Genomic DNA, 24,275 nt, shown 5'->3' with positions numbered 1-24,275 from the left:
TTGCCATCCAGCCCCTGCTGCTTCTGCCCCTGCACAGATGAGGGGGCATTGCTTCTGCTGATCTTGGACAGAGGGAGGGGGGAGCAGGGAGATTGCTGGGGGAAGGGGGAGCAGGAAGATGGCTGGGGAGGGGGGAGCAGGGAGGTGGCTGCTGGTGCTAAAACTGTGTATTCACACATACATAAACATATACATTGTAATAATCAATGTGGCCACAAAAAAAACTGTAAAGGGGAGGCGTTGGGACCAGAAAGGGGAGGTGCCAGTACAGGAAAGAGTCATAATCATTAAATCGCCCCCCTTAAAAGACCAGTCTAGATCCGCCCCTGGCTACTGAGAGCACTTTCTGCCTGTCACCCGGCCGTCAGTCCTGCCTGTGTAGCAGGGTGTGAGGAGCCGGCTGTGCTCTCTCCCTCCTCGGCTCCTCGATGACAGCATGTCACTGACACACCCCCCAGATGGGGAGCGCATTACACAGGCTCCGACCACAGCACAGACTGCTCAGCTCAGTGCATGATGCGGACTGTGCTAGGGGGGACGATCGCTCCAATCGCCCCTCCCTGTATTTGCCACTGTACTGTTCCTATTCTTTCTAATTTTCTTCTGTACATCCGACAAATAGTATTTGTAAATCTCGATTAAAAATTTTGCTTTTGTTCAAATTTGCATCCACGCAAAAACAACAGCAGTCATTAGTGCTATATTGAAATATAATTATTAGTTATGCAGTTTTGATGATAATTAACCCATTGCCTTCTTCCGTACCAGATTTAGAAATGTAAAACGCATTGTGATTTGTTCTGAGAATCATATGGAAACTGCTGTTTCTGCAGAATTATGTGAACTTTTAGTACTGGGAGCATGTATGTAAGCTATAACTTTAAGTATAAACTCACAGGACCTAAAGTACCTAAGTGCCAAAAAGCTTAGCTTCTCTGAGCTTGGCCCCAAATAGCTAAGACTATGGGCCTGATTCAGAGCCGGACGCTATTTGCGAATGGTCGTTCAGAAAAAGGGGCCGGCTATTTAAATTGAGCGCTCGCTCTTTGCGGTCTGTTGACGCCACTATGTCTGAGCAAGCGAACGAAACATGCGCTCGCTATTTTGTAAAGACGCCCCCTGGCCGTTCGCATCATACGTCATCTCCGCTATTTATTAGATTAATTGAGTACATCGAAAGGCGTCTGAACTGCTCGCAGTGCTTGTGGTAGGTTTTACTTCACGCAATCACTGCGAGCAGTTCAGGCTAAAAGACAACCAAGTGACGTGGTCGATGATGCTGCTTTGTTAATTATGCACTCCCATTAAACGCCCGTTTTGACCGTTTGGCACGCCTGCGCTCGGATCTCCACTCCCCGTTTTCAAGCACCTTCCCCTGTTACCACCCACAAAAGCCTCATTCTGTCACTCAAATTAGCAGGCCCTCGCTGTTTTGCGAGTGCACGATTTCCGACCGCAATGACTGGTTGGCGCATGCGCATTACGACCCATATGCATGCGCAGATGTGCGAACATCGCTCGGAGCGAGCGAGCGGCGGCTTACCAGCGGCTCTGAATCAGGCCCTATGTTCAGATAGAGTTAGCCATTGTAGCATTGGCTACAGTTTCAATGGAGAGGGATCTTTGTAAAGCTGTCTACTATTCATTAGGACGGACTCTTATCGAATAATGACAATTACATATGAACCTTATTGGGGTACAATGGCATTCTGTCTTAAATAGACCCTATAAGCATAGATGTTAGTTCTGCATAGGGCAATATATTGTAGACTGGTCTACTACCCATACTCCTACTCAAAATTTAAATACCAATCACAATGGGCAGCTTGCTAGGTCAAATAATTCTTGAGTGGAAAAATCGTAGATTATTTTATGGAACTCATTTATAGGTACTTTATAATGTCAAACTAATTAAATAACAAATTTGGTACAAATTATAATTTTTTTTACCATTTTTTATAGTGATATTTTCAGGGCTCAAAAGTTTGTGCCTCATTTTGGAGAAATGCTGGAAAATATCTTCATGCCAGTGATTGAAGCTACAATCAACCCAAATGCAAACAAAGAGCTCAGTGTGTTCCTCAGACACGTAAGTGTGCTACTTGGACATGTTTGTATACAATGAGTGTCCATTTCAGGACCTTCCGATTGTACATATCAAATCACCTTTGGAAACATAGGGCCTGATTCAGACCCACTCGCGAGCGGCTGTCCGCTCGCAAGTGGGTCGATGTTCTGGACTGAGCATGCGCACGACGGAGGGAGCTCCGTCGTGCGCATGCGCCAGACGCGACGAGCGAAGGAAAGTCCTTCGCTCGTTGTATCCGATCAAAGGGAGCGTGCTGTCAATGTTGATTGACAGCACGCCCCCTTTGGTGGGCGTGCCTCCCTGACGGGGGCGTTCCCACGGGAACGCCTCCCGTCAGAAGCCGGCCCACTGACATCACTAGTGATGTCAGTGGGAGTGATTTTGGCTCTGATAGAGCCAAAATCACTCCGGAGCTTGCGGTTGAAAACCTCAACCGCAGGCTCCGGCTCGCAATTTCGATGGTCGCGATGGTCTCGACCATCGCGGCCATCACAATGCACGCTCGTATAGCCTGTGGGTGGTGACCCACAGCTATACGAGCGTCCAGGAGGACGCTCCATTTTCATGGAGCCCGGCCCTCATTCAGAGCGTGCGCTCTGCTCAGAGCGTACGGCTCTGAATGAGGGCCATAGTGTATTGCATCATCACCATTATTGTTTATTTGTATGAAGCCACAGCTTCTGTAGTGACCGACATAAATTAAATATATGCAATGCAAGTCACTACGCATAATAACAGGTAGGTGGGTACACAGAAGCAGAATAATAAATGTATGGATGCAACTAAAGTTGTATGTAAAACTGAAAAAGTCAGCAGTAAACATAACAAAGGAGATACAAGATAGACAGAAGACTGTCGTGATACAGAAAGCAGAAAGGGCCCTGTCCATGAGAGCTTAGATTCGAGAGTGGGAGTGAAGAGACACTAAAAGGATGAGTAGTCTAGTGTAATATGGAATGTGGACTAGGTGATGGTGGAGTGTGGAAAGATATGGAATGTAATCAGCAAAGTACTAGTACATAGAGGTGGAGTAGTTTGTTAAAGCAGTCAGTGTAAGGTCCAAGATGGTGTAGTGGCAGCTGGTGTGGTAGCAGGCAGGTCTGATTGAGTCCAGGCTGAGAGACAGTAGGCTGAAAGGTAGTGGAGTGAAGCCATGTAATGAGTAAGCCAGATGAATAAAATGAATAAAAGGAAAATGATGGAGCTGCCCATGATAGTGCAGAGTCGGAGGGTGGGAGGAACAGCAATGGAGAGGCAGTCCATTGTGAGCTGAAAACAAAAGTGGTAACAGGAAGTTCAGGGAGGTAATAGTGGCAGTGTCAGTAGACAGACCCAACAGTGAGGGGGCTTCGACAATCTGGTGGTGATTAGGTCATGTGTGGGTGATAGGGTTTACAGAGCAGGACCCAAAGTGAATTGCAGTAGACTGGCAGAGCATCAGGTCCAAAATCTGGTTGGGGACGGAAGGCACAGGCTGGTGAGGAGAATCTCAAGCAGTTGTATATGTAACCCAGTAGCAAACGCAGGATTTCTAGAGGGGGGTTTCCAAATGCTTGATTTTAGGGCAAGTGTAGCCAGTCCATGAAGAGGGCAGAATTAGTACTTATCCAGTTTTAATACAATGTGTATTGTGTGTCATAATTCCAGCATATACAGGATCACAGTAAGTCATTTGATGCGGCAGTAGGTCCATCCTGCCTGAGCTGAATGTTTTTATTTTAGATGTGGGCACCATTCCAGAGCATTGGAGCAAGTCCAGGAGCCTGGAGGAGCAGCAGAAGAACCTAGCACTTCCCTGGACATATATGTACATATTGGGCTCTATAGCAGTGCATCCCTAACAGTGCATGTTTTCCAGATCTCCTAGTTGGTGCACAGGTTATTTATTGCTGGCTGATACATGTTGTGATACTGAGAAGAACATGTAGCGCTAGTAAAATTCGATTATATTACTATTTCTACTGTGGTCATGGTATGTGCTGGGCAGGGGGGTTTCCAGGCAGACGGAAACCCCCTCCCTGTGTTTGCCTATGTAACCACTACACTTTAACTTGTAATGTGTAGCTTTATACCTATGTTCTCATTTGACAGATAACTGCTTTTGACAGTGTGGATGATGAGTCTAAACACAGTGGCCACATGTTTTCATCAAAGAGCCCTATGCCCCAGGACTGGACCATTGAAAAGAACCCATCATACACATATTATATCTACTACATGTATGCCAACATCAGAGTGCTGAACAACCTGAGAAGGTACGTCACAAGCCCAAACGTGTAGATCCCTTAATAGAATATTACCTTTTCCTGTGTTACATGGGCTATGGGCCCACTTACACTGATGGTGAGTTTTGTTTGCTGATATTTGGTTCTGCAATATATTTATATCATAAACCATTAACCTATTTCGTAATTCTCTAGTAATATCAAAGAGAATAAACCAACTTTTCCCACGTTTTTCTTGTATCAATCATGCTACAACAGGCCTGGCCAACCTCTGGCTCTCCAGCTGTAAACTGCAAGTCCCAGTATGCCCTGCCACAGTTTTTGCATTTGCTAATAGTAAAACTGTGGCAGGACTTTCACAACAACTGGAGAGCTACAGGTTGGCCAGGCCTGTGCTACAAGAACCCTATTAGACCTGCTGCCACAGGACTACCTTTGGTGCCTTTAATTACCAATACGATCCTGACTACTGATAACATTATGTTGAACCTGTGATTGTATTTTATCTGGTAGGCCAGAGGTTCTCAAACTCGGTCCTCAGGACTCCACACAGGTCACGTTTTCCAGGTCTCCTGGCAGGTACACAGGTGTATTTATTACTCACTGACACATTTTAAAAGATCCACAGGTGGACCTAATTCATACTTACCTACCCTCCCGATTCGTCCGGGAGCCTCCCGAAAATCGGGTGCCGCTCCCGGCCCCCCGGAAAGGAGGGCAAGTCTCCTGGCCCCAGCGACTCACCTGCATTAACCCCTGCAGCGGGGGGCCGATGACGCGATTCGCGCTGAATCGCGTCATCGTAGCCCCGCCCCCTGCATCACAATGCCATTAATCTCGGCATTGTTAAGAGGGGGCGGGGCCACGATGACGCAATCGTGCTGTCAGCCCCATGCCCCGCCCCCAAAAGACGTGTCATCCTCTGAACCACGCCCCCTTTCCCGTGACACGCCCCTTTTTTGCATGCTATACTCCCCCTTGTGGTTGCCGGACAGCTCCCTCCCGGAAGGAGGGAGCTCAGTGTCGGCAACCCTGACTTAATTATTTCACTTGTGATTCTGTGAGGAGATTTGGAAAACATGCACTGTTTGGAGTCCTGAGGACCGAGTTTGAGAACCTGTGTGGTAGGCAATACTATTCCAGCTATCACCATGTGGTGTCTCATGTGACTAGCAATTCAATTAACACAATCCATTGTAGTACTAATAGACCTTGCTTGCTAAAAAGCAAACGTACACTTTAGTACAACACATGCAAATAAAATTAAATCCTGGCAACATTTCATTAATAGCTGTATCTGAAGATACTAATGGCATATGATGCCTATATGCAATAGGTTGTGAAATCTCATACCACCAAACAGAACAATGTAGGGCCATGTATCTGACCTATGAGATTCATTTCCATGGTATTATATTCCCTACTTGGTTATGATATATTTATTACATTCTAAAGGTTGACTTAGTTGACTTAGGGGGTCATTCAGACCCACTCGCAAGCGGCAGTACGCTCTCAAGTGGGTCGATGTTCCCCACTGCGCATGCGCACGACGGAGGGAGCTCTGTCGTGCGCATGCGTGAGACCCGGACTGCGACAGCCAAGCTGTCGCTCCGGGTCTCGCACCAAAGGGGGCGTGCTGTCGATGGTGACTGACAGCACGCCCCCTTTGGTGGGCGTGCCTGCCGGCCCCACTGACTTCATTAGTGATGTCAGTGGGAGTGATTTTGGCTCTGATAGAGCCAAAATCACTCCAGGGCTTGTGGCAGGGAGACCCTACCGCAGGGTCTCCGTCGCAAGTCCGATGGTCGCGATGGTCAAGACCATCGCGACCATCTTTTTGGACGCTCGTATATGCTGTGGGTGGTGACCCACAGCTATACGAGTGTCCAGGAGGACGCTCCATTTTAATGGAGGAGGGCCCTGATTCAGAGCGAGCGCTCTGGTCAGAGCGTCCGGCTCTGAATCAGGCCCTTAGTGCCCAGAGTCTCCCGGTGCAGCGCTGCGCTCAGTGCGCAGCCGGCCGCCGGAGAGAGAGAAGTGGTCCCCGGACAGAGACTGCACACGGGCCCCCACCTCTCTTGAAACGCCCCTGGATGAGAGCTAAGAGGGTGAGAATATCTGATAGTCTTTGAGGAACAGGTATGTTTTAAGCTAGCATTTGAAGCAGCGCAGGCTGGTAAGCACTCTGATAGGATGGAGGAGTTAACTCCAGAGGAGGGGAGCTGTGCGGGATAAATCTGGATGCGGGAGTGGAAGGAAGTAATCAATGCAGAGCCGAGGTGACAGAGAAAGAGCGGAGAGAGCGAGGGGGGGTAGAGGGTGGATAGAGATTAAGTAAAATGTGCAAGAAGAAGAGGAGTGATGGAGTGATTTCAAGCTTAGAGCAGTGGTTCCCAAACGCAGTCTTCAAGGCTCCCCAACAGTTCACGATGTAGAGATATCCATGGTTGAGCACAGGTGGTTAAATCAAATTGACGGAGATACTAATTAAGTCACCTGTGGTCAGCCATGGATATCTCTAAAACCTGAACTTGGGCCCTAATTCAGAGCCGGTCGCAAGCGGCCCGATGTTTATACACTCCGCATGCGCTGCGTCCGGTGTGCGCTCGCCCCGCCGAGCGACTGAAGTTCAGTCGCTACGGGGCTCGCAAGAAGACGGGGCGGCTGTCGATGGTGAGTGACAGCTCGCCCCGTTTTGTGGGCGGGTAGGGGGGGTGGCTGGATAAACGCAGGCGTTCCCTTAGGAACGCCTGGCGTTTGTAGGGAGGTCTTACTGACATCACTACTGATGTCAGTAGTGGACTTCCTGCTCAGTCCAGGTTTTCAGGATATCCATACTTAAGCACAGGTGACTTACCGTGTTTCCCCGATAATAAGACCTACCCCGAAAATAAGCCCTACCCTTAATTTTGTAACCCGGTCCAAATTAAGCCCTACCCCGAAAATAAGACCTACCTGAATCTCATTTTGAGCTGGGAACGCTGCAGAGACCAGCGTTCCCAGTCATGCAGTGCGCGGGTGACGTCATGACGTCACCTGCGCGCTGAGGATCCTGTGCGGCCGCGCCTGCTGGATCATGTTAGATCCAGTCAGCGCGCAAGTGAGAGCGACATCCTGGACGGCGGCGAGTCAGGTAAGTGCACTGCAATAAGGGACATTGCTACAGGGGGGAGCCTGCATAAGCGGCACTTCTACAAGGGGGCCTGCAAGGGGGTGGCCTGCATAAGGGGCACTTCTACAAGGGGGCCTGCAAGGGGGGGCCTGCATAAGAGTCACTTCTACAAGGGGGCCTGCAAGGGGGTGGCCTGCATAAGGGGCACTTCTATAAGGGGGCCTGCAAGGGGGTGGCCTGCATAAGGGGCACTTCTACAAGGGGGCCTGCATAAGGGTCACTTCTACAAGGGGGCCTGCATAAGGGGCACTGCTGTCAATGTTAATTAATATAAGACCTACCCCAAAAATAAGCCCTATGGTGTTTTTTTGAACAAAAAAAAAAAATAAGACAGTGGGCTCTATTTACTACAATCCGCATTGGTAATGCAGATTGTAATGTGATATTACCCAGTGAATTCGCATCGCGAATTCAGGCAATATCACAGGGATTTACTACAAATCCCTTGCAGGGACAGAGCTTGCGATAATGCTCTGTCCCTGCTAATCCCCTTCGGAGCCTTATCACTGTATTTTTGGAAAAACTACCGTGATTAAGTGCCCGCGCATGCGCCGACCGTTTGCCGCAGTTACCCCCCCTCCTGCGCTAAGCCCCGCCCCGGCGCTAAACCCTGCCCCCGCGATCGCGGACCACCAGCGACCCCCCCTCCCTTAATAGCAGTTACCTGCATGCTCCAGGCCTCCGGTGATGTCTTCCATTCCCTCGGTCAGGTGATCTTCCATACTGCACTGGGGCCCGATCACCTGATGACCGGGCAGCAGTGCACTGTGGGAGACCAGCTGACCGGAGGGGAGTCATCACCGGAGGCCCGATCGCCGGTCCCTGGAGTCAGGTAAGTAATTTTTATTTTTTTTTACAGTAATCAGCTTGCGGTCTGTTTAGATCACACAGCTGATTACAGGGACCGACTCCCGGCTCTGCTCTCCCCGTTAGAGCAGGGCAGGAGGCCGGTAACCAGGGAAGACCCTGGATAACGCCACCTCCAGGTGGCGTTATTATCACAGGGCTTTCCCCGGTATTTTTTTCACATTTATTTTTAGTAGCTATGGTCGGATCACATTTCCCATTACAATTATGGGATATGCGATCTGCTTTACTAAAAATAAGTGATACTTAGGGGTTGGAGTCGAATTTTACGAATTCTACTCCAATTGCCCTGTAATAACTATAGGTGATACTAAAATAATGTGAAAAGGGTGTGAAAACACCCTTTTTCACATTATTTTAGTAAAAATAATGTTGATAAATAGAGCCCAGTGTCTTATTATCGGGGAAACACAGTAATTAGTACCTCAGTCAGTTTGATTATACCATCTAAGCACAAGCATGGATATCCGTAAAACTTGGGGCCTGATTCAGAGCTGAACGCTCTGACCAGAGCGCTCGCTCTGAATCAGGGCCCTCCTACCTTTTTTCGGAGCGTCCACATGGACGCTCGCCTAGCTGTGGGTTACCACCCACAGCTATAGCGAGCGTCCATGATGATGGTCGCGATGGTCTTGACCATCGCGACCATCGGGCTTGCGACGGAGATCCTGCGGTAGGGTCTCGCTGCCGCAAGCCCAGGAGTGATTTTGGCTCTATCAGAGCCAAAATCACTCCCACTGACATCAGCCGGCTTGAGCCGGCTTGAGACGGTAGGCGTTCCCATGGGGAACATGGGACAGCCCCCTTTGGTGCGAGACCCGGAGCGATGGAGAGCCCATCGCTCTCCGGGTCTCGCGCATGCACACGACGGAGCTCCCTCTGTCGTGCGCATGCGCAGTGGGGGACATCGACCCGCTTGCGAGCGTACTGCCACTCATGAGCGGGTCTGAATGACCCCCTTGGACTGTTAGAATGCCTTGAGGATCGAGTTTGAGAACCTCTGGCCTTGAGACATTTTATGGATAAAAACTTCTTTATAGCTATATATAAACTCATTAATAAACAACATGAAAAATTGTGGGCCCGAATCAGAGTAGCCTAGCAACCACTTATCCTCATGTTTGGTTTCATAGCCGTTATTATTATCAGGCTGCACTTACACAGTCCTATAGTTAGCGCAAAAGATCCATGTGAAACATGCTTATTTATTTTACACCTATCCAAACATCTGCATAGACCGCAATTCCATCGATATGACCTCTCTGAACTTAGCCTATGTGAGAATGCCCAGTTACACCCATTCATTCGCAAATGGAGATGAGACTGAGATGCCAATGACTCTACATTGCCCTTAGTTGGGAACACTTGGTTTTGAAACATGTGTGGTCCACCAACAGGCAATATTCATTCAGCTGTGCATCAGCTACAATACCTCCATGTTTCCTTCCGTGCCACACATTCACTGACCAGCTACTGACTACATAAACCTGGCTTAGTGTGGTTATCCTGCTTTAGCACCAGTTCAGTAAAAAGCTAACAGGTAGACTCTGCCGTCAGGGTCCTATTCATGATATTAATTATCAGGGTCTGAACTGACCCCAATAATTAACATTCTGACTCGCTGCGGCTACTGGAGCAATTCATCATTGCTCTGGCGCGGAGGCAGCTGATGCGATATCAGCTGTCCCCGCGAGCCGCTTCACTGCTCCTTTTCAGAGCAGTGAATCTTTTCACTGCTCCTGCCGGAGCAGTGGCGGTAGTGCGCATGCGTGACGTACAGGTCACGCATTCGCACAAGCGCTCCGATATCCGGCGGAAGGAGCCGGACAGGTGTGGAGGGATCTGAAAGGATCCCTCATCGCAACCCAGGCCTCCTTCAAATAGGGAAGGAGCGGGTTGCGATGCCGGAGCAGAAGCACCCGTCATCCGAAGATGGCGAATTCTCCCGCAGTCAAGCACCGAAAATATTGTATATTCGGAGCTTGATGAATTCTACACTAGTATGGGGACAGCGGGCCATTCCGCAATAGGAAGGTTCAGTAAGTAATAGATATCTGTGATATTAGTGTATGGGGACAGCGGGCCATTCCGCAAGAGGAAGGTTCAGTAAGTAATAGATATCTGTGATACTAGTGTATGGGGACAGCGGGCCATTACGCAAGAGGAAGGTTCAGTAAGTAATAGTTATCTGTGATACTAGTGTATGGGGACAGTGGGCCATTACGCAAGAGGAAGGTTCAGTAAGTAATAGATATCTGTGATACTAGTGCATGGGGACAGCGGGCCATTCCGTAAGAGAAAGGTACAGTAAGTAAGAGATATCTGTGATACTAGTGTATTGGGACAGCGGGCCATTCCGTAAGAGAAAGGTACAGTAAGTAAGAGATATCTGTGATATCTCCTGCTTTACCTTCTTGATGAATGGCCCGATAACTTCATTTTTACAATTGCAGATGAAAATTCACATTTCCACCTGCTTTTGTGAAAATTAAGTGATGATGAATAGGTACCTCAGTCTGAGAAGATTTAATAAAATAAAAATCTGTATTTTTTTGGCTTCATGAATTGCCCCTGTGTGTTCTAGCTGCCCACAGACATTGCAAGGGAAAGAAAACAGTCATCTGCAAACTGAAACCCAATATTGGTGCATAGCCATTTATTCTAATAAATGATGTTACTCATATTATTCATATTGCAGACATAATATGTACAGTAGGCTGCCTTTTCATTGACTGTAATATTTTATAAGCCAACCCCTTCCCTACATAAGCGTTGTAATATATACCAATAACCTAGGTTAATTGAAACATAATTTTTCAATCCCTCCTATTCTCTGACCCACATTACAAACTATTATCATTTTATTGTCCTACCCTTCTTAGCATGAGGCCAAAGGCAGAACGTGATCTGCTGCTTGCCAACTGCTGCTACACATTCCACATCCACCCTGTGGGAAAAGAACTATTTTGCAATAATAACACTATTAACTGGTTCTGCCTTTACAGCATTATTACCACTGATTTATCTTTTAAGTAGTTGTCAGTAGCATAAATCCCATTGTCAATACACCAGTAAAGCAGGTGCTTAATGAGATTCAATCTCTTTATCTGTACTACAACTGACCTGTAACTCCAGGGATTATCATAAAATTATATTAGCTGGAAAATTGTACAAACCCACAAAAGCCATTATATTTACCAAAAGTAAACTTTATGGTCTTTACAAATCATTTACCAACACAGCCGAGGTGCAGTGCAAAATCCTCTTTGCTGATAGGATACCCCTGATCTTTGCCAGAGTATGTGACTGGAGCAAGATGGTGGCCTCTGCGGTAGAGAAGTGTTTACACTAGTGATTGGCTCATGCATCTTGTGGAGTGGGAGCGTTCATAGGGCCTGATTCACATATGTACGTAATGCCGATATTTATGCAGTAGAGCGATTATCGGCCGACTGTGCATGCGTCACACTTGCACTTACCTTAGCGATACCGCTCGCAGTGCGGATTTCTTTGACATACAGAGACAGTTTGGTGGCAGTTATGGAGAGTAGCAGAAATGTTGCCACCATTTTCAGGACATGTCTCAGCCTACAATTGCGATCCCTTACACAAATAAAGGACCTTATTCAGAGTCGGTCGTGAGAGCTGATGCGCTCGTAACCGACTCGATGGTTAGGCCTGCACACGCGCAGCGGCTGCACTGCGCGTGCGCAAGCCAAAGGGGCGGCTGTCGATGTTGATCGACAGCTGCCCCCGTTTGGTAGGCGGACCGGGGGGGTAGTTTCCAAAACGGAGGCGTTCCTTTATGAACGCCTACCGTTTTGTGGGCGGCCGCACTGACATCATCAGTGATGTCAGTGGGGAGCTTCCTGCTTCATCAGAACAGAAAGCTCCCTGGGGCTTATGAGTGCCCAGACCCAACCTTAGGGTCTGGTCGTAAGCCCCGATGGTTGCGATGGTGATCACCATCGCGACCATCAACCTGGTCGGTCGTTAAGATGTGGGTGGTAACCCAAAGCTTAACGATCGACAATGAGGCGGTCGATCAGGATGTAAGCGGCTGCCCTGATTCAGTGCGACCACTTGCATCTGACGACCGCCTCTGAATGAGGGCCAAAGTGCTTCCAATGTCTCAGTACAGTCGGCCGTTCTGCAAGACCATAGAGCTCCTTAGATGGCCGATCTTGGATATGCGATGGCCCCAGTGAGTGTCTCAATACATATTCCTGTGTCTGCAACATTTGCATATTTTCGCAAAGCAGCTGCATGCGGAATGGCAGCTGTGTGCGGGATCGTACATCTCTGATGCACATACTGAGTAGACATAACACATCTGTTTCCAGATGCAGAAACCTTTAGCACCAACTCTGAATGGCAGAGTACAGATCGTGCGCTGTATACTGGGGATGCATTTTGTGCATTGCAGTTTAACACTTCTTCTAGCAGAATAAAAGTTCTACATGCAACAAAAGCAGTCCAACTGTTCCCTCACTGTGTTAATGAATTTAAGATGCAAGTAACGCTGAAATGAAGAGATAAATATGGCAAAATATAATGTACGCTGGGGCTAATTCTGCATTGCACGCTACTATCTGGAATCTGCACATGTGCAGGACCCGTTATGCGAATGTGCAGAATGGGTCCTGCGTGATCGCATGCAGCCCCTTCTATGTCTCTGCCTGATTGACTGGCAGAGGCATTTATGGGGTGGTGCAGGGGCGCGGACGGCCTGCGTTCCCAGAAATGGGGCGTGTCCTTTCTGTTTTCCAGGAGTGGCAAGGCCAGGGGCTGCTTCCATAGACGCAGTTTCCTGGCCTCACAAGCCGGCCAGTCCACCAACGCAACCGATGGTGGCAATAGTTATCCTAGCCTGTGACCTGGTCGCGGTGCTGGGATCGCAAATGTAGCAGAGCGTGTCATACACCTCCTGCTGCTTTTGCATGTTTGCAAGGATGGAATTGCAATTCTGTCCAGTACTGAATCATACCCACTGTCTTCTATCAAAGTGAGTAATGTAGCATCTAGGTATATACTCGCCCTTTGCTGGGAGGTAATCAGCGTTGGACAATTAGCAGATTGACTTGCTTCTGTGCATACTGCAATTCGATCACTCAGAAAGGATTATACAGTATAAGAGCCAACATAGTGTGTACCCGCATAATAATGTGATGTATCCAGGATATGTTGCAAGGGTACTCAAATGTATGTCAAATGTGTGTCTCAATTGACACTATTGTGTGTGATTGTGTGTTTGTGTGCAGAGGCGTCACCGGGTCTGGTGACACCTGGTGTGCACTCTGGATACCACCCATGTGCCGAAGGCGTGCCCAGATGAAAGGGGTGTGGCCTAAATAAAGGGGCATGGCCTCGCAGGGTGATCCCAATAATTTCACCCTGGGGGCAGCCCAGAATCACCGGAGATGCTGGGCTGCCCCCAGAGGCTGGGCAGTCTGCACTGTTGGCTCCTCTTATATGACAGGAGCGGGTGTGGATTAACAGATAGACAATAAAAAGATTGACAGTGTCTAGACAGGCACCAGATGTTAGACAGTCATATGACGACTGGGACAAAAGGTCGACATGAACAAAAGGTTGACACACTAAAGGTCGACATGTAAGAAGGTCAACAGGTAGAAATGGTCGACAGTCGACACAAAAAAGGTCAACACATTTTTATTTTGTTTAGCCCTAACCTTTACTCTAACCCTAACCGTCCTTTCGGGAGCTTGACCCTAACTGTCCCTTCTAGTGCTTAACCCCAACCCGCCTGGTGCCTAACCCTAACCCTCCCTCCTGGTGCCTAACCCTAACCGTCGGGGTAAGTGCCTAACCCTAACCCTCCGGTAAGTGCCTAACCCTAAAAAATAAAAAAATCATGTTGACCATTTTTTTGTGTTGACGATTTTCATGTCAACATTTTGTCAGTCGACCATTTGTACTTGTCGAACTTATTATATGTTGGCCTCTAGTGTGTCTATCTTTTGTCCCTGTCAACCTTTTTTCCCAGTCGACCTATTGACTGTCTAACATCTGGTGTCTGTCTAGGCATTGTTGACCTTTTTACTGTCTATCTATAGTCCGGCACCGAACAGGAGCCGGGTGCTGCAAGAGAATGTCACACTACAGCACTCGGCTCCTGTCACTGCAGAGGATCCAGCATTTTGGTGTAACCCCCTCCGAGAGGGACACACTGGGTGCGGCCCGCACCCCCCTCACTTTCTGCGTGATATGTTGGTTTTGCCTTTAAAAAAAAGTATCCACATTAAATGCCATTGCAAAATCACCAACAATCTGCTCTTTTGTCAAATCAGAACCGATTACATTCTGCCCTTTAAGTGTGAATCAAAGTTAGGGGGAAGTGCACACAAGGAGCAATTTAAACCATATGGTACTGCTGGTGGGGCAGAGAGATTTATAGTTGGGAATGGTGTGTCCTAGCCTAATTCTACATTTTAGTGTAAAAGCAAAAGTTGCCCAGGTATTTGTTTGCTACGTACAAAGAGCAATGAGTATTTTCCCAGCATGCAAATAAAAACATACATTTGTACTGCTACAGTAGCATTGAAACATGGTTTATTCCAGGAGAAAATTGCTCTAATCAGGGCCCTTATCTCTAAATACAGTAGTGTGGGAAGATTTACAAAGTGGTGAAAAGATGTAATGAAACTACGTCTTGGAATTATAGGTCATTCAACACTCAAGACAAATAATCATCAAATTAGTGCACTGGACAACTCAATTAGAGAATCGTACAGGGAATTCCTGGTTATTATTATCAGTCTGTTCTGTCCTAATAAACTGACCAAAGTAACCATAAAAATATAAATAGGCATTACGTAGCATTAGCAGGCAGGACAAGCTTTGCTCTTTGCTCTTTGAGTACTTTTTGTTTTCTTGTTAGTGATGAACTGAGAGTAATTAAACTTGCTTCATTTTTATCAATAATATATATTCATTACTATGTCTCCTACAATAAAGGGAGAGAGGAATGAACACTTTCCTGTTCCGTCCTCACTGTGGAGAAGCTGGTGCTATCACTCACTTATTAGCAGCATTCATGACAGCAGATAACATTTCTCATGGTTTAAACCTGAAAAAGGTAAGTTTGTAAAGAAATAAATCAGATTTCTTTATCAATGTAGAGAGAATATACTCTTGCTTTAGATACTCTAAGCTCCCAGTCATTTCACCCACTGTTTGCAGCAGCAGAAGCACATAACTTTTATCCAAATATAATACATATTTGTAGTGGATGAAGTTTGTGTTAAAAAATAAATTATAAGCATCATTCACATTAACATTCAAGGTCCCAGTAACAATAGCTATTGCACTAGTGTGCCCTCTCCTGGGTTACCCAAGGACTCGCAGCCAGTGGTTTTCGGCCCTACGGTATGGATAGGGTTTTTTTTGGGCAGGGCTGCATTCAAACTTGAAGGAAAGAAAACAAAGGTAAGCGCAGTGACACTGACACAGGAACAAAGCAGGAAAATATGGTGACAAGGACCTTCACCCTAGTGGGTGACTGATCATCACTGGCCCGAAGTCACCCCATACGTAGAGTATGCACTACCGGGCAGTGTTACCAACTGGCCCAGGGAAAAAGGCTAGGAGGAAAAAACATATAATGTGATTGTCACCAGCACTGTTTTTGTCACCTTTAGTGTTGTTCTTGCCAGCACCTGCAAATACACCACACACACCTATCTTACCTATCCATTTACTCAATGTGTCACCCCTCTAAACAACAACTACATAACTAGATGACACATTGGCCTTAACTACAGTAACTCCAGCCTAGTGTAGCACTGGTACAACTAATCAACTGAGGTGTGGTGTTCTAGCCTCGACTAACAATACTTAACAATCCTGATAATAACAACAAGTGACAAGCAAAAACCACCATACATTGTCATACACAAGCATTACTATCTCAACATCCTATATCTATGCCGGCTGGCTTTCCATTATGAGCCCCCTAACAGCGGTTTGGCCACAGGTGCAATAATCATGCACCTGCGGCCTAACCATTGTCAATGACGAAAGCCGGTCAGCTCCTTCACCCAAGAATACACCCAAGGCACAACTTGATGTAGGCCCCTGACAAGCTCCTCCACACTGAGAGCTACTGGGGTGTTTGGTTCATCCCGTCATTTTGGACTTGTCGTCCGTGAATGCCCCTTGCCTAGTGCCCGTCTAACAGTACAGAAGTACCATACTAATGATGTAGTCTATTGACCTCCAGCAACTCTGGCCTAATGCCTGCATAACATTGAGGTTGATAATACTACTATAAGACCTAGCGCCCTCCAGTGCCACGGGCCCAATGCCCACCTAATAGGAGGTTAATAAAATTACTTAATTTTGGGCATAGTGTCCTCCAGCACTACAGGCCTAATGCCCACCTATCAGTGGGGCTAATAAGACTACTATAGGGCCTAGTGCCCTCCAGCACCACTGGCCTAATTCCCACCTCTCAGTGGGCTAATAAGACTACTATAGAACCTAGTGCTCTTCATCACCAAAGGCCTAATGCCCACCTATCAATGGGGCTAATAAGACTACTATAGGGCCTAGTGCCCTCCAGCACCACTGGCCTAATGCCCACCTATCAGAGGCGCTAATAACACTACTATAGGGCCTAGTGCCCTCCAGCACCACTGGCCTAATGCCCACCTATCAGTGGGACTTATAAGACAACTATTAGGCCTGTAGTGCCCTCCAGCACCACAGACCTAATGTCCACCTAACAGTGGGGCTAATCAGGACTACCATAGGGCCGAGTGCCATCTAGCGCCACGGGTCTAATGCCGGCCTTCAGTGGGCCTTGTGCCCTCAAGTCCCATGAGCCTAATGCCCATCAAAAGGCCCCTCCCACTAATTTCTATGCAATCGCTTGAATGGGCACCTCAATACAATTTCGCAGCTGCAGTGGCATTAGGGTACATCTCTGAATCTAATCAACAAGTACATTTACTTTAATTTTATAACTAAGGACTATTTTATATTTTTTTGCATTTCATGCTGCTGTGTGTTGTTTTATTTATCATTTATAACACTTCTTTTTTACAGAGTCCTGTGTTGCAATATCTGTACTTTTTGTCAAAAATCCCCATTGCTATGTCCCCTTTGAGTAACAACAGTCTGTTTCTGGAGTACGCCAAAAATCCCTTGCTGGATTTCCATGAAAAAGGCCTTGTAATATCACTGTCCACAGATGACCCCATGCAGTTCCATTACACCAAGGTAAATTCAATCTGCTATAGATTTTCCTAAAATTATGTATAAAAGAGTTAAACATAAAAGGACCAGTAAACAATTACATAGACATGAGTGAAACCATTTCCGAATTTGTCAAATTTAGTTTGTTTTTTTTATGATTCAAAACATTTTTAACACTAACTTCAGGGACTACAGAAGTCATCGTTAAGCTGCAGCTGAAGGTGTGTTTAGTTGGGCCGCTCTTCATTAATTAGATTAACCAATATTCAAGAATGAATTAAATTATAACATTTTGGTAAACTAAAGATAATCTATACTAATATAATAAGAACGTTGTTCCAACTTGGCTCAAAAACTTTGGAACCGATTTTCATGAAAACTGCATAATTTTGTAGAGGAAACTCATAGAAATAGCCTGCACTTTGTTTCATCTCAATCTATCAAATTAAAGCTGAGCAATAACAAAAACTAAATTTATTGACGTCTTCAATGCAAGAGATAGGTGTGGCACCATGCGCACGGTCGGTAAGGGGGTGGGGGAAGAGGTGCTTTGGCCTGAGTTCACTTAAATTGAATAGGCTACATAGCAGTCTGTGCACAGGGCACATAGGGGCCTATTCATCATACCTAAACTTTCTCTGGAGGTAATTAGGTTTAGAACTCGCATGGAGTTCTACCTAATTACCGAGGGAATTCATTATTCCTCCTCTCCATAACTAACTTTTCTGAAAAGCTGTAATTTTTGCGATGAAAGCTTTTCAGGAAATAGTTATCCCTGTCTACACTAACTTACCGCAGCTGGAATCAGTGCTGCGCATGCGCTGTTACATCTGTAAAACCAATGCATGCGCAGTTCACCTCCCCCATCCCCAACTTACCTGCCCGCGCAGCAGCCTCCGGCTCCGTCTGCTATGCTGACACGTGTTCTCCCAGCAGAACACAGTACAGTTAAAAAAAAATAAAAAAAAAAAGTTTTCTTTTTTTAAACTTTATTGTGTTCTGTTGGGAGAACACAGTGTCAGAGCAGCCACAGGAGCCAGAGGAGGGAACTGAGCGACGGAGGAAGACGCCGGTGGACCTGCCCAGCTGAAAGCAGGTAAGTGTTACCTACTATTAGCCACATCACAGTGGCGTATGGTAACACCATAAAATTCCGAAAGTACATAATTTTCGGAATTTGATGAATACCATAATTTCCATATCCCCATACTAATGTATGGGGAGTGTGGAAATTAACGCAGGGGGACTTATCCAGGAGAAATCAGTGATATCTCCTGTATTAAGATACTTCATGAATATTAAAATAACGTTAATTAAGGAAAATGTCCTTAAAAACATTATTTTAGTGTTAATGAATAGGCCCCATAGTGACATTGGTGTTAGTGTTGGGTGATGGCACTGCTGCCAGCAGTCTGCTGGTCACATGGACCCCTCCCATGGCAGGGCCCTTATGCAAAGCAATACAACTAGAACTCCACAAATAAAAAAACTTTGGCAGTAGCGTTTTTTTCATGTGTGAAGTTGCGGGCAACTGCTAGTGATTATAATAATCATAAAAATAGTCATTAATTTTTTTAGCCACTTAATTGACAATTCTTTATTTCTAAAAATCGCTCTGAAATTGTCATGTTTTTTTTAATGAGTGAATTATGTGAGGAATATCTATTTCAACTTATCCAAAATGATTTCATTTAAAAAAAAAAAGATTTTTTTTTTTTAAAGATTAGCAAAAAATAATAATCGTTTTTCAAACATCGGAACCACCATCGGAACATCGGAAACATCACAACTTTCAATTTGACACCAGTTTCAGGCACCAGGTACTTTAAAGGGGCAAGGCGGTAGGTTAATTTACTTTTTACAAGCGGCTGCTAATCTTTGCTACTACTACAGACAGCATAAGTGACCACCATATACTACTGATCGCATTAGTGACCACTATATACTACAGGACAACATTCATTATTGCCATATACTATAGACAGCATTCATTATTGCCATATACTATAAACAGCATTAGTGACAACCATATAATACAGGCAGCATTAGAGACCACAATATACTATAGACAGCACTAGTGACTGCCATATTCTACAGACAGCATTAGTGACAGCCATATACTACAGACAGCATTAGCGACCACCATATACTACAGACAGCATTAGTGACAGCCATATACTACAGACAGCATTAGCGACCACCATATACTACAGACAGCATTAGTGACAGCCATATACTACAGACAGCATTAGCGACCACCATATACTAAAGGCAGTATTAGTGACCTCCATTTACTAAGACAGCATTAATGACCACCATAAACTACAGACAGCATTAGCGACTGCCATTTACTACAGACAGCATTAGTGACCGGTATATAATACAGACCTCATTAAACTGTTAATTACATCCCTCAGTCTCATCAAAAAAAATCACAATCCTAATTAACCTCATTAAATCATTAACCCCATACTCCCCTTATTCTTAGTATTGCCTACAATAAACTATACCCAGCCGCTAAAGGCTGCTGTTGTCTGTGAGGAGGAGACGGGTTCATGATTAGGCAGGTGCCATGCAGCCTATTGCTGCAGAGCACAGCCCCTAGGAGGTTATAACTGTAGGCTGACCAACCCCTCCCAGCTCTCCTGCATTGCAGCTGAGGCAGCTACAACTCTGGATCCCCTGCTGTCACCCTGCTCTCTCTGTCACCAAGAGCACAGGCCCTGCTACCCTACCCCCTTTTCTCCAGCTGCACCCTTGGAGTATGGCACTATATAGATACTAGAAATGCAGCAGAATATTGCATCTATAGAATATTCATACCATTTATAATGTCAGGCAATTTGTTTACGTAAGCCAAATTTCTTTAAGAACACAGGTGACTGATACATGCCTTCTAGCACCAGATTTGGAGTATATCTTATACCCTGAGTATTATTTGATAAACAGAGAGTTTTGGAGCACTTTGTAAATGTACCTATATCCTGACCCTGGTTTAATGTCGGCATTTCAGTAGTTATACTAACATGATGCTCTGATCTTGTTGTCTACAGGAGCCTCTGATGGAAGAATACGCCATTGCTGCACAGGTCTTCAAGCTTAGCACCTGTGACATGTGTGAGATCGCCAAGAGCAGTGTATTGCAGTGTGGCATGTCCCATGAGGTGTGTGCTTAATCAGGGTCTTCTTCAAGAAAAATAGTTATTCCAACAGAATCTATACATAGATAACAGGTATCTTTTTTTTGGTAAAGATCCTTTCCTAAAGGTTAGAAACATTTAACACCCTGGAACTCCTATCCACATTTGTGGGCTTGTGGGTAGTCTTGAAAATATGCCTGGTGTATAGAGTAAAACCCATATCTATAATGGGTGCAGGGTGTGCAGTGCACACGGGCCCCTGAGTCCAGGGGGGCCCACACTGCAAACCCTGCACCTATATATAATTAAACTTACCTCTCCGGAGTCCCTTGTTGGCCAGTGCTGCAGGCAGATGTCACCAGGAAAATAGCGCTGAGGCCAGTCTACTGCACTGCTAGGGAGGAACCCACAGTGCACGCGGGTATGAGCAACCATGCCATGCCTCACGTCAAATATCAGTATGCTTAATCTGAGACTTTATACTAATTCCTTTGCCACAAAAGTACTAATCTAGGGAGCCTGGTACACTGTGAGCGACTTGGTATGTGGCAATGGTTTGCTTAAGACACAAAATGTAGGAAAAGTACAAATCACTACCCATGGCAGAGCGGCTAAGTCACGTCGACTGACTTGTGCCATATGGAGCAAAAACGCTAGATGAATGAGAACACATCTGTAGCTATAAGAACTCAATCAGCTCCCATTAAAGGTAAAAGGACAAGACTTAACCTACAGCACTGCCAGAGTGCCAAAAAATTGGGAGGTGTGCTGTGACTCAGATCTAGGGAGGATCGGCCCATGATATTTTTAGGTGATCATGTGTTTGATGAGTAGCGGTGTGGCTATATTGCCCCAGAAACTCCTACTAGGGAGGCCCAACTTGTTTTCCTGTGCTGGAGTGGTCACCTCTTCAGTGCTAACGGCCTACAGAAATTGGAAAGAATAAAACTCACTGCACAAATGGTTTAATAAAGTTGATACAAGAGCTTCCACAGAGCCAAAGCAGCTGTCCAAACAGCTCCATCAATCACATTCTATAATGAGAGTAATATTATACATTAGTCTTGAAAAATTTGCATTAAACAAATGTAAAGGGATACTAAACAATAGGTACGATTGACTGCTTTTAACACACTTATTTGTTTAATCATATAGGCATATTTAAGATAGTCCAATATAATAATAATAATAATAATAATAATAATAATAATAATAAAAATATAACCACACATTAAATATACATTTTCAATACTGTCTGTGATCAGTTTAATAAAAATTTGAATACAACTACAAAACACAGAGTGAACATTCATGTAAGGCAGGTACACGTTAGACAACCAGCAAACGATGTAATGGTCTTCCAGATTTCCCTTGAACTCCCGGACAAATGATATAGTGCATACACATTGTGCAATCTAACAAATGAACAAAGATTTATCAGATTGAGCTGCACTGAGATTGTCAGATTGAGCTGCATGTAGAGGCGACCTGAAGATGTATTTGGAAAGGGTAAAATGGAAGCAAAGGCACTTTAAAATGAACGAGGATGTTGCAAAATGTTGTCATCATTATATTTACAGTTCATATGCTTTACTTGTTTAGGAAAAGGTAAATTTTCTTGGTGCTGACTATCACAAGGAAGGGCCGCACGGCAATGATATCCGCAAGACCAACGTGGCTCAGATAAGGATGGCCTACAGATATGAGACCTGGTGCTACGAGCTCAATCTGGTCCTCCAAGCTTTAAAGACTGCAGAATAAGGAAGTCTACAGGCCTGTGATAGCTTCATAGTAAATTGCTGAAGATGCTTAAAGCTAGGTCTGAGGAATATGAACCATAATTCTCAGTGGTCTATATGAAAAGGACTTTATATTATACAGTATGTAAGCTGTATCGTAGGCTGAAACGTCGCTGGTCTTAATATTTTATTCAACTTCAGTCTCTTAGTAGAAGTGCCATGTTATTTTTTAACACTATTATCATCTATTTCTAAATCATTACTTAGTTCTTTTAATAAATTAGGTGTACATTTGTCATGTGATAATCGATCTGGTTTTTAAGCTTAAATTTACAATTGGAACTGATTCAGAGCTGCACGCAATTCCAGTTTGCGGACGGATTTTGCGATTTTTAGCGCTGCTCATTCCCCCGAGCTGAGTGTACCACTGAGTGCATCTTCAACTGATGGTATTATTTATTACCAGTTATTTATATAGTTCACACATATTCAGCAGCACTTAACAGAGAATATTGTGGCAATCTATATTACCTATCACATGTACATGCACACACTCACATACTAGGGTTAATTGTTTGTTGGGAGCCAATTAGCCTACCAGTATATCTTCGGAGTGTGGAAGAGAAACTGGAGCACCCAGAGGAAACCCATGCAAGTACGGGGCTGTGGTGGGAATCAAACCCATGACCTCAGTGCTGTGAGGTAGTAATGCTAACCATTACACCATCTGTGCTGCCCAGGTATCTCTTGCAGCAGGTACTGTACAGTAGTAGTGCAAGAGTGAGCTGATAATGATGATGCACATTTGTACAAGCATATGGTTAAGGGTGGTGCAGTCGCATATATGTGTACAACTCAGCATACAGGAATATATACACATTTCCATGTATGCAGTGGGAGAAGTAACTGCATCCGGCTTACATGCGACTCTGAATTAGTCTAATTATTGGTATTTAGTTTACAACTTCATAATATGCCACTAATTCTCCTCACTGAACAAGTATGGGTCATCCTGTTTTTGTTGTTCTTTTATCGGGGGGTGGTTTCACGTTTTTGGTTTGTTACAAATTTAATGTTATGATCTCATCCTACTGTACAATTCAAGTCATCAGCAATAAACTGAATACATCATATGTGAAGTCTCGAGCACCCTTCCTTTCTCATACAGGACCTCCCATTTCCTTCCATATGACTGCACCCAACAACTATAAATGGAAGTTTGCACAGTAAAATAGGATGCAGGGTCACCAAACAGACATTAAAACAGACACTGAATTTAAGCAATAGCAAAGAGCATTTAACGGTCACATTATGAATTATGAAAGAGGAACACAAGTGAATAATAACTTTCTCTTGATAGCTTTGTCACTATTGTAATGTAACCCACCATCATGAGTAAGGGCTCTATTTATTAACATTATTTTTACTAAAATAAAGTGAAAAAGGGTGTTTTCACACCCTTTTCACATTATTTTAGTTTCACCTGTAGTTATTACAGGGCAATTGGAGTAGAATTAGTACAATTCTACTCCAACCCCTAGGTATCACTTATTTTTAGTAAAGCAGATCGCATTTCCCATAACTGTAATGGGAAATGTGATCCGACCATAGTTACTAAAAATAAATTGTAAAAAAATACCGAGGGAAGCCCTGTGATAATAACGCCACCTGGAGGTGGCGTTATCCAGGGTCTCCCACTCTGCTCTAACGGGGAGAGCAGAGGCGGGAGCCGGTACCAGTAATCAGCTATGTGGTCTAAACAGACCACAAGCTGATTGCTTTAAAAAAAAAAAAATTGAAACTTTTTTTTTTACTTACCTGACT

General features: G+C 45.1%; 1 protein-coding gene across 1 annotated transcript in view; it reads left to right on the top strand.

Annotated features, from left to right (window-relative positions):
• Positions 1-23,584, top strand: part of AMPD1 (adenosine monophosphate deaminase 1) — a 147,246-nt gene extending 123,662 nt beyond the window's left edge. The window contains exons 10-15 of the mRNA XM_088446290.1: positions 1,963-2,089; positions 4,181-4,344; positions 15,332-15,452; positions 17,423-17,596; positions 20,626-20,736; positions 22,315-23,584. Coding sequence (XP_088302416.1) covers positions 1,963-2,089; positions 4,181-4,344; positions 15,332-15,452; positions 17,423-17,596; positions 20,626-20,736; positions 22,315-22,473 — 856 coding nt within the window. The 3' untranslated portion in view covers positions 22,474-23,584. The remainder of the gene's footprint in view (positions 1-1,962; positions 2,090-4,180; positions 4,345-15,331; positions 15,453-17,422; positions 17,597-20,625; positions 20,737-22,314) is intronic.
• Positions 23,585-24,275: the final 691 nt, after the last annotated feature.

The sequence above is a fragment of the Taudactylus pleione genome, unplaced genomic scaffold (genome assembly GCF_031769625.1).
Source record: "Taudactylus pleione unplaced genomic scaffold, aTauple2 ptg000396l, whole genome shotgun sequence".
Taxonomy (NCBI): Eukaryota; Metazoa; Chordata; class Amphibia; order Anura; family Myobatrachidae; genus Taudactylus; species Taudactylus pleione.
This window is presented reverse-complemented; position numbering and strand designations above follow the sequence as displayed.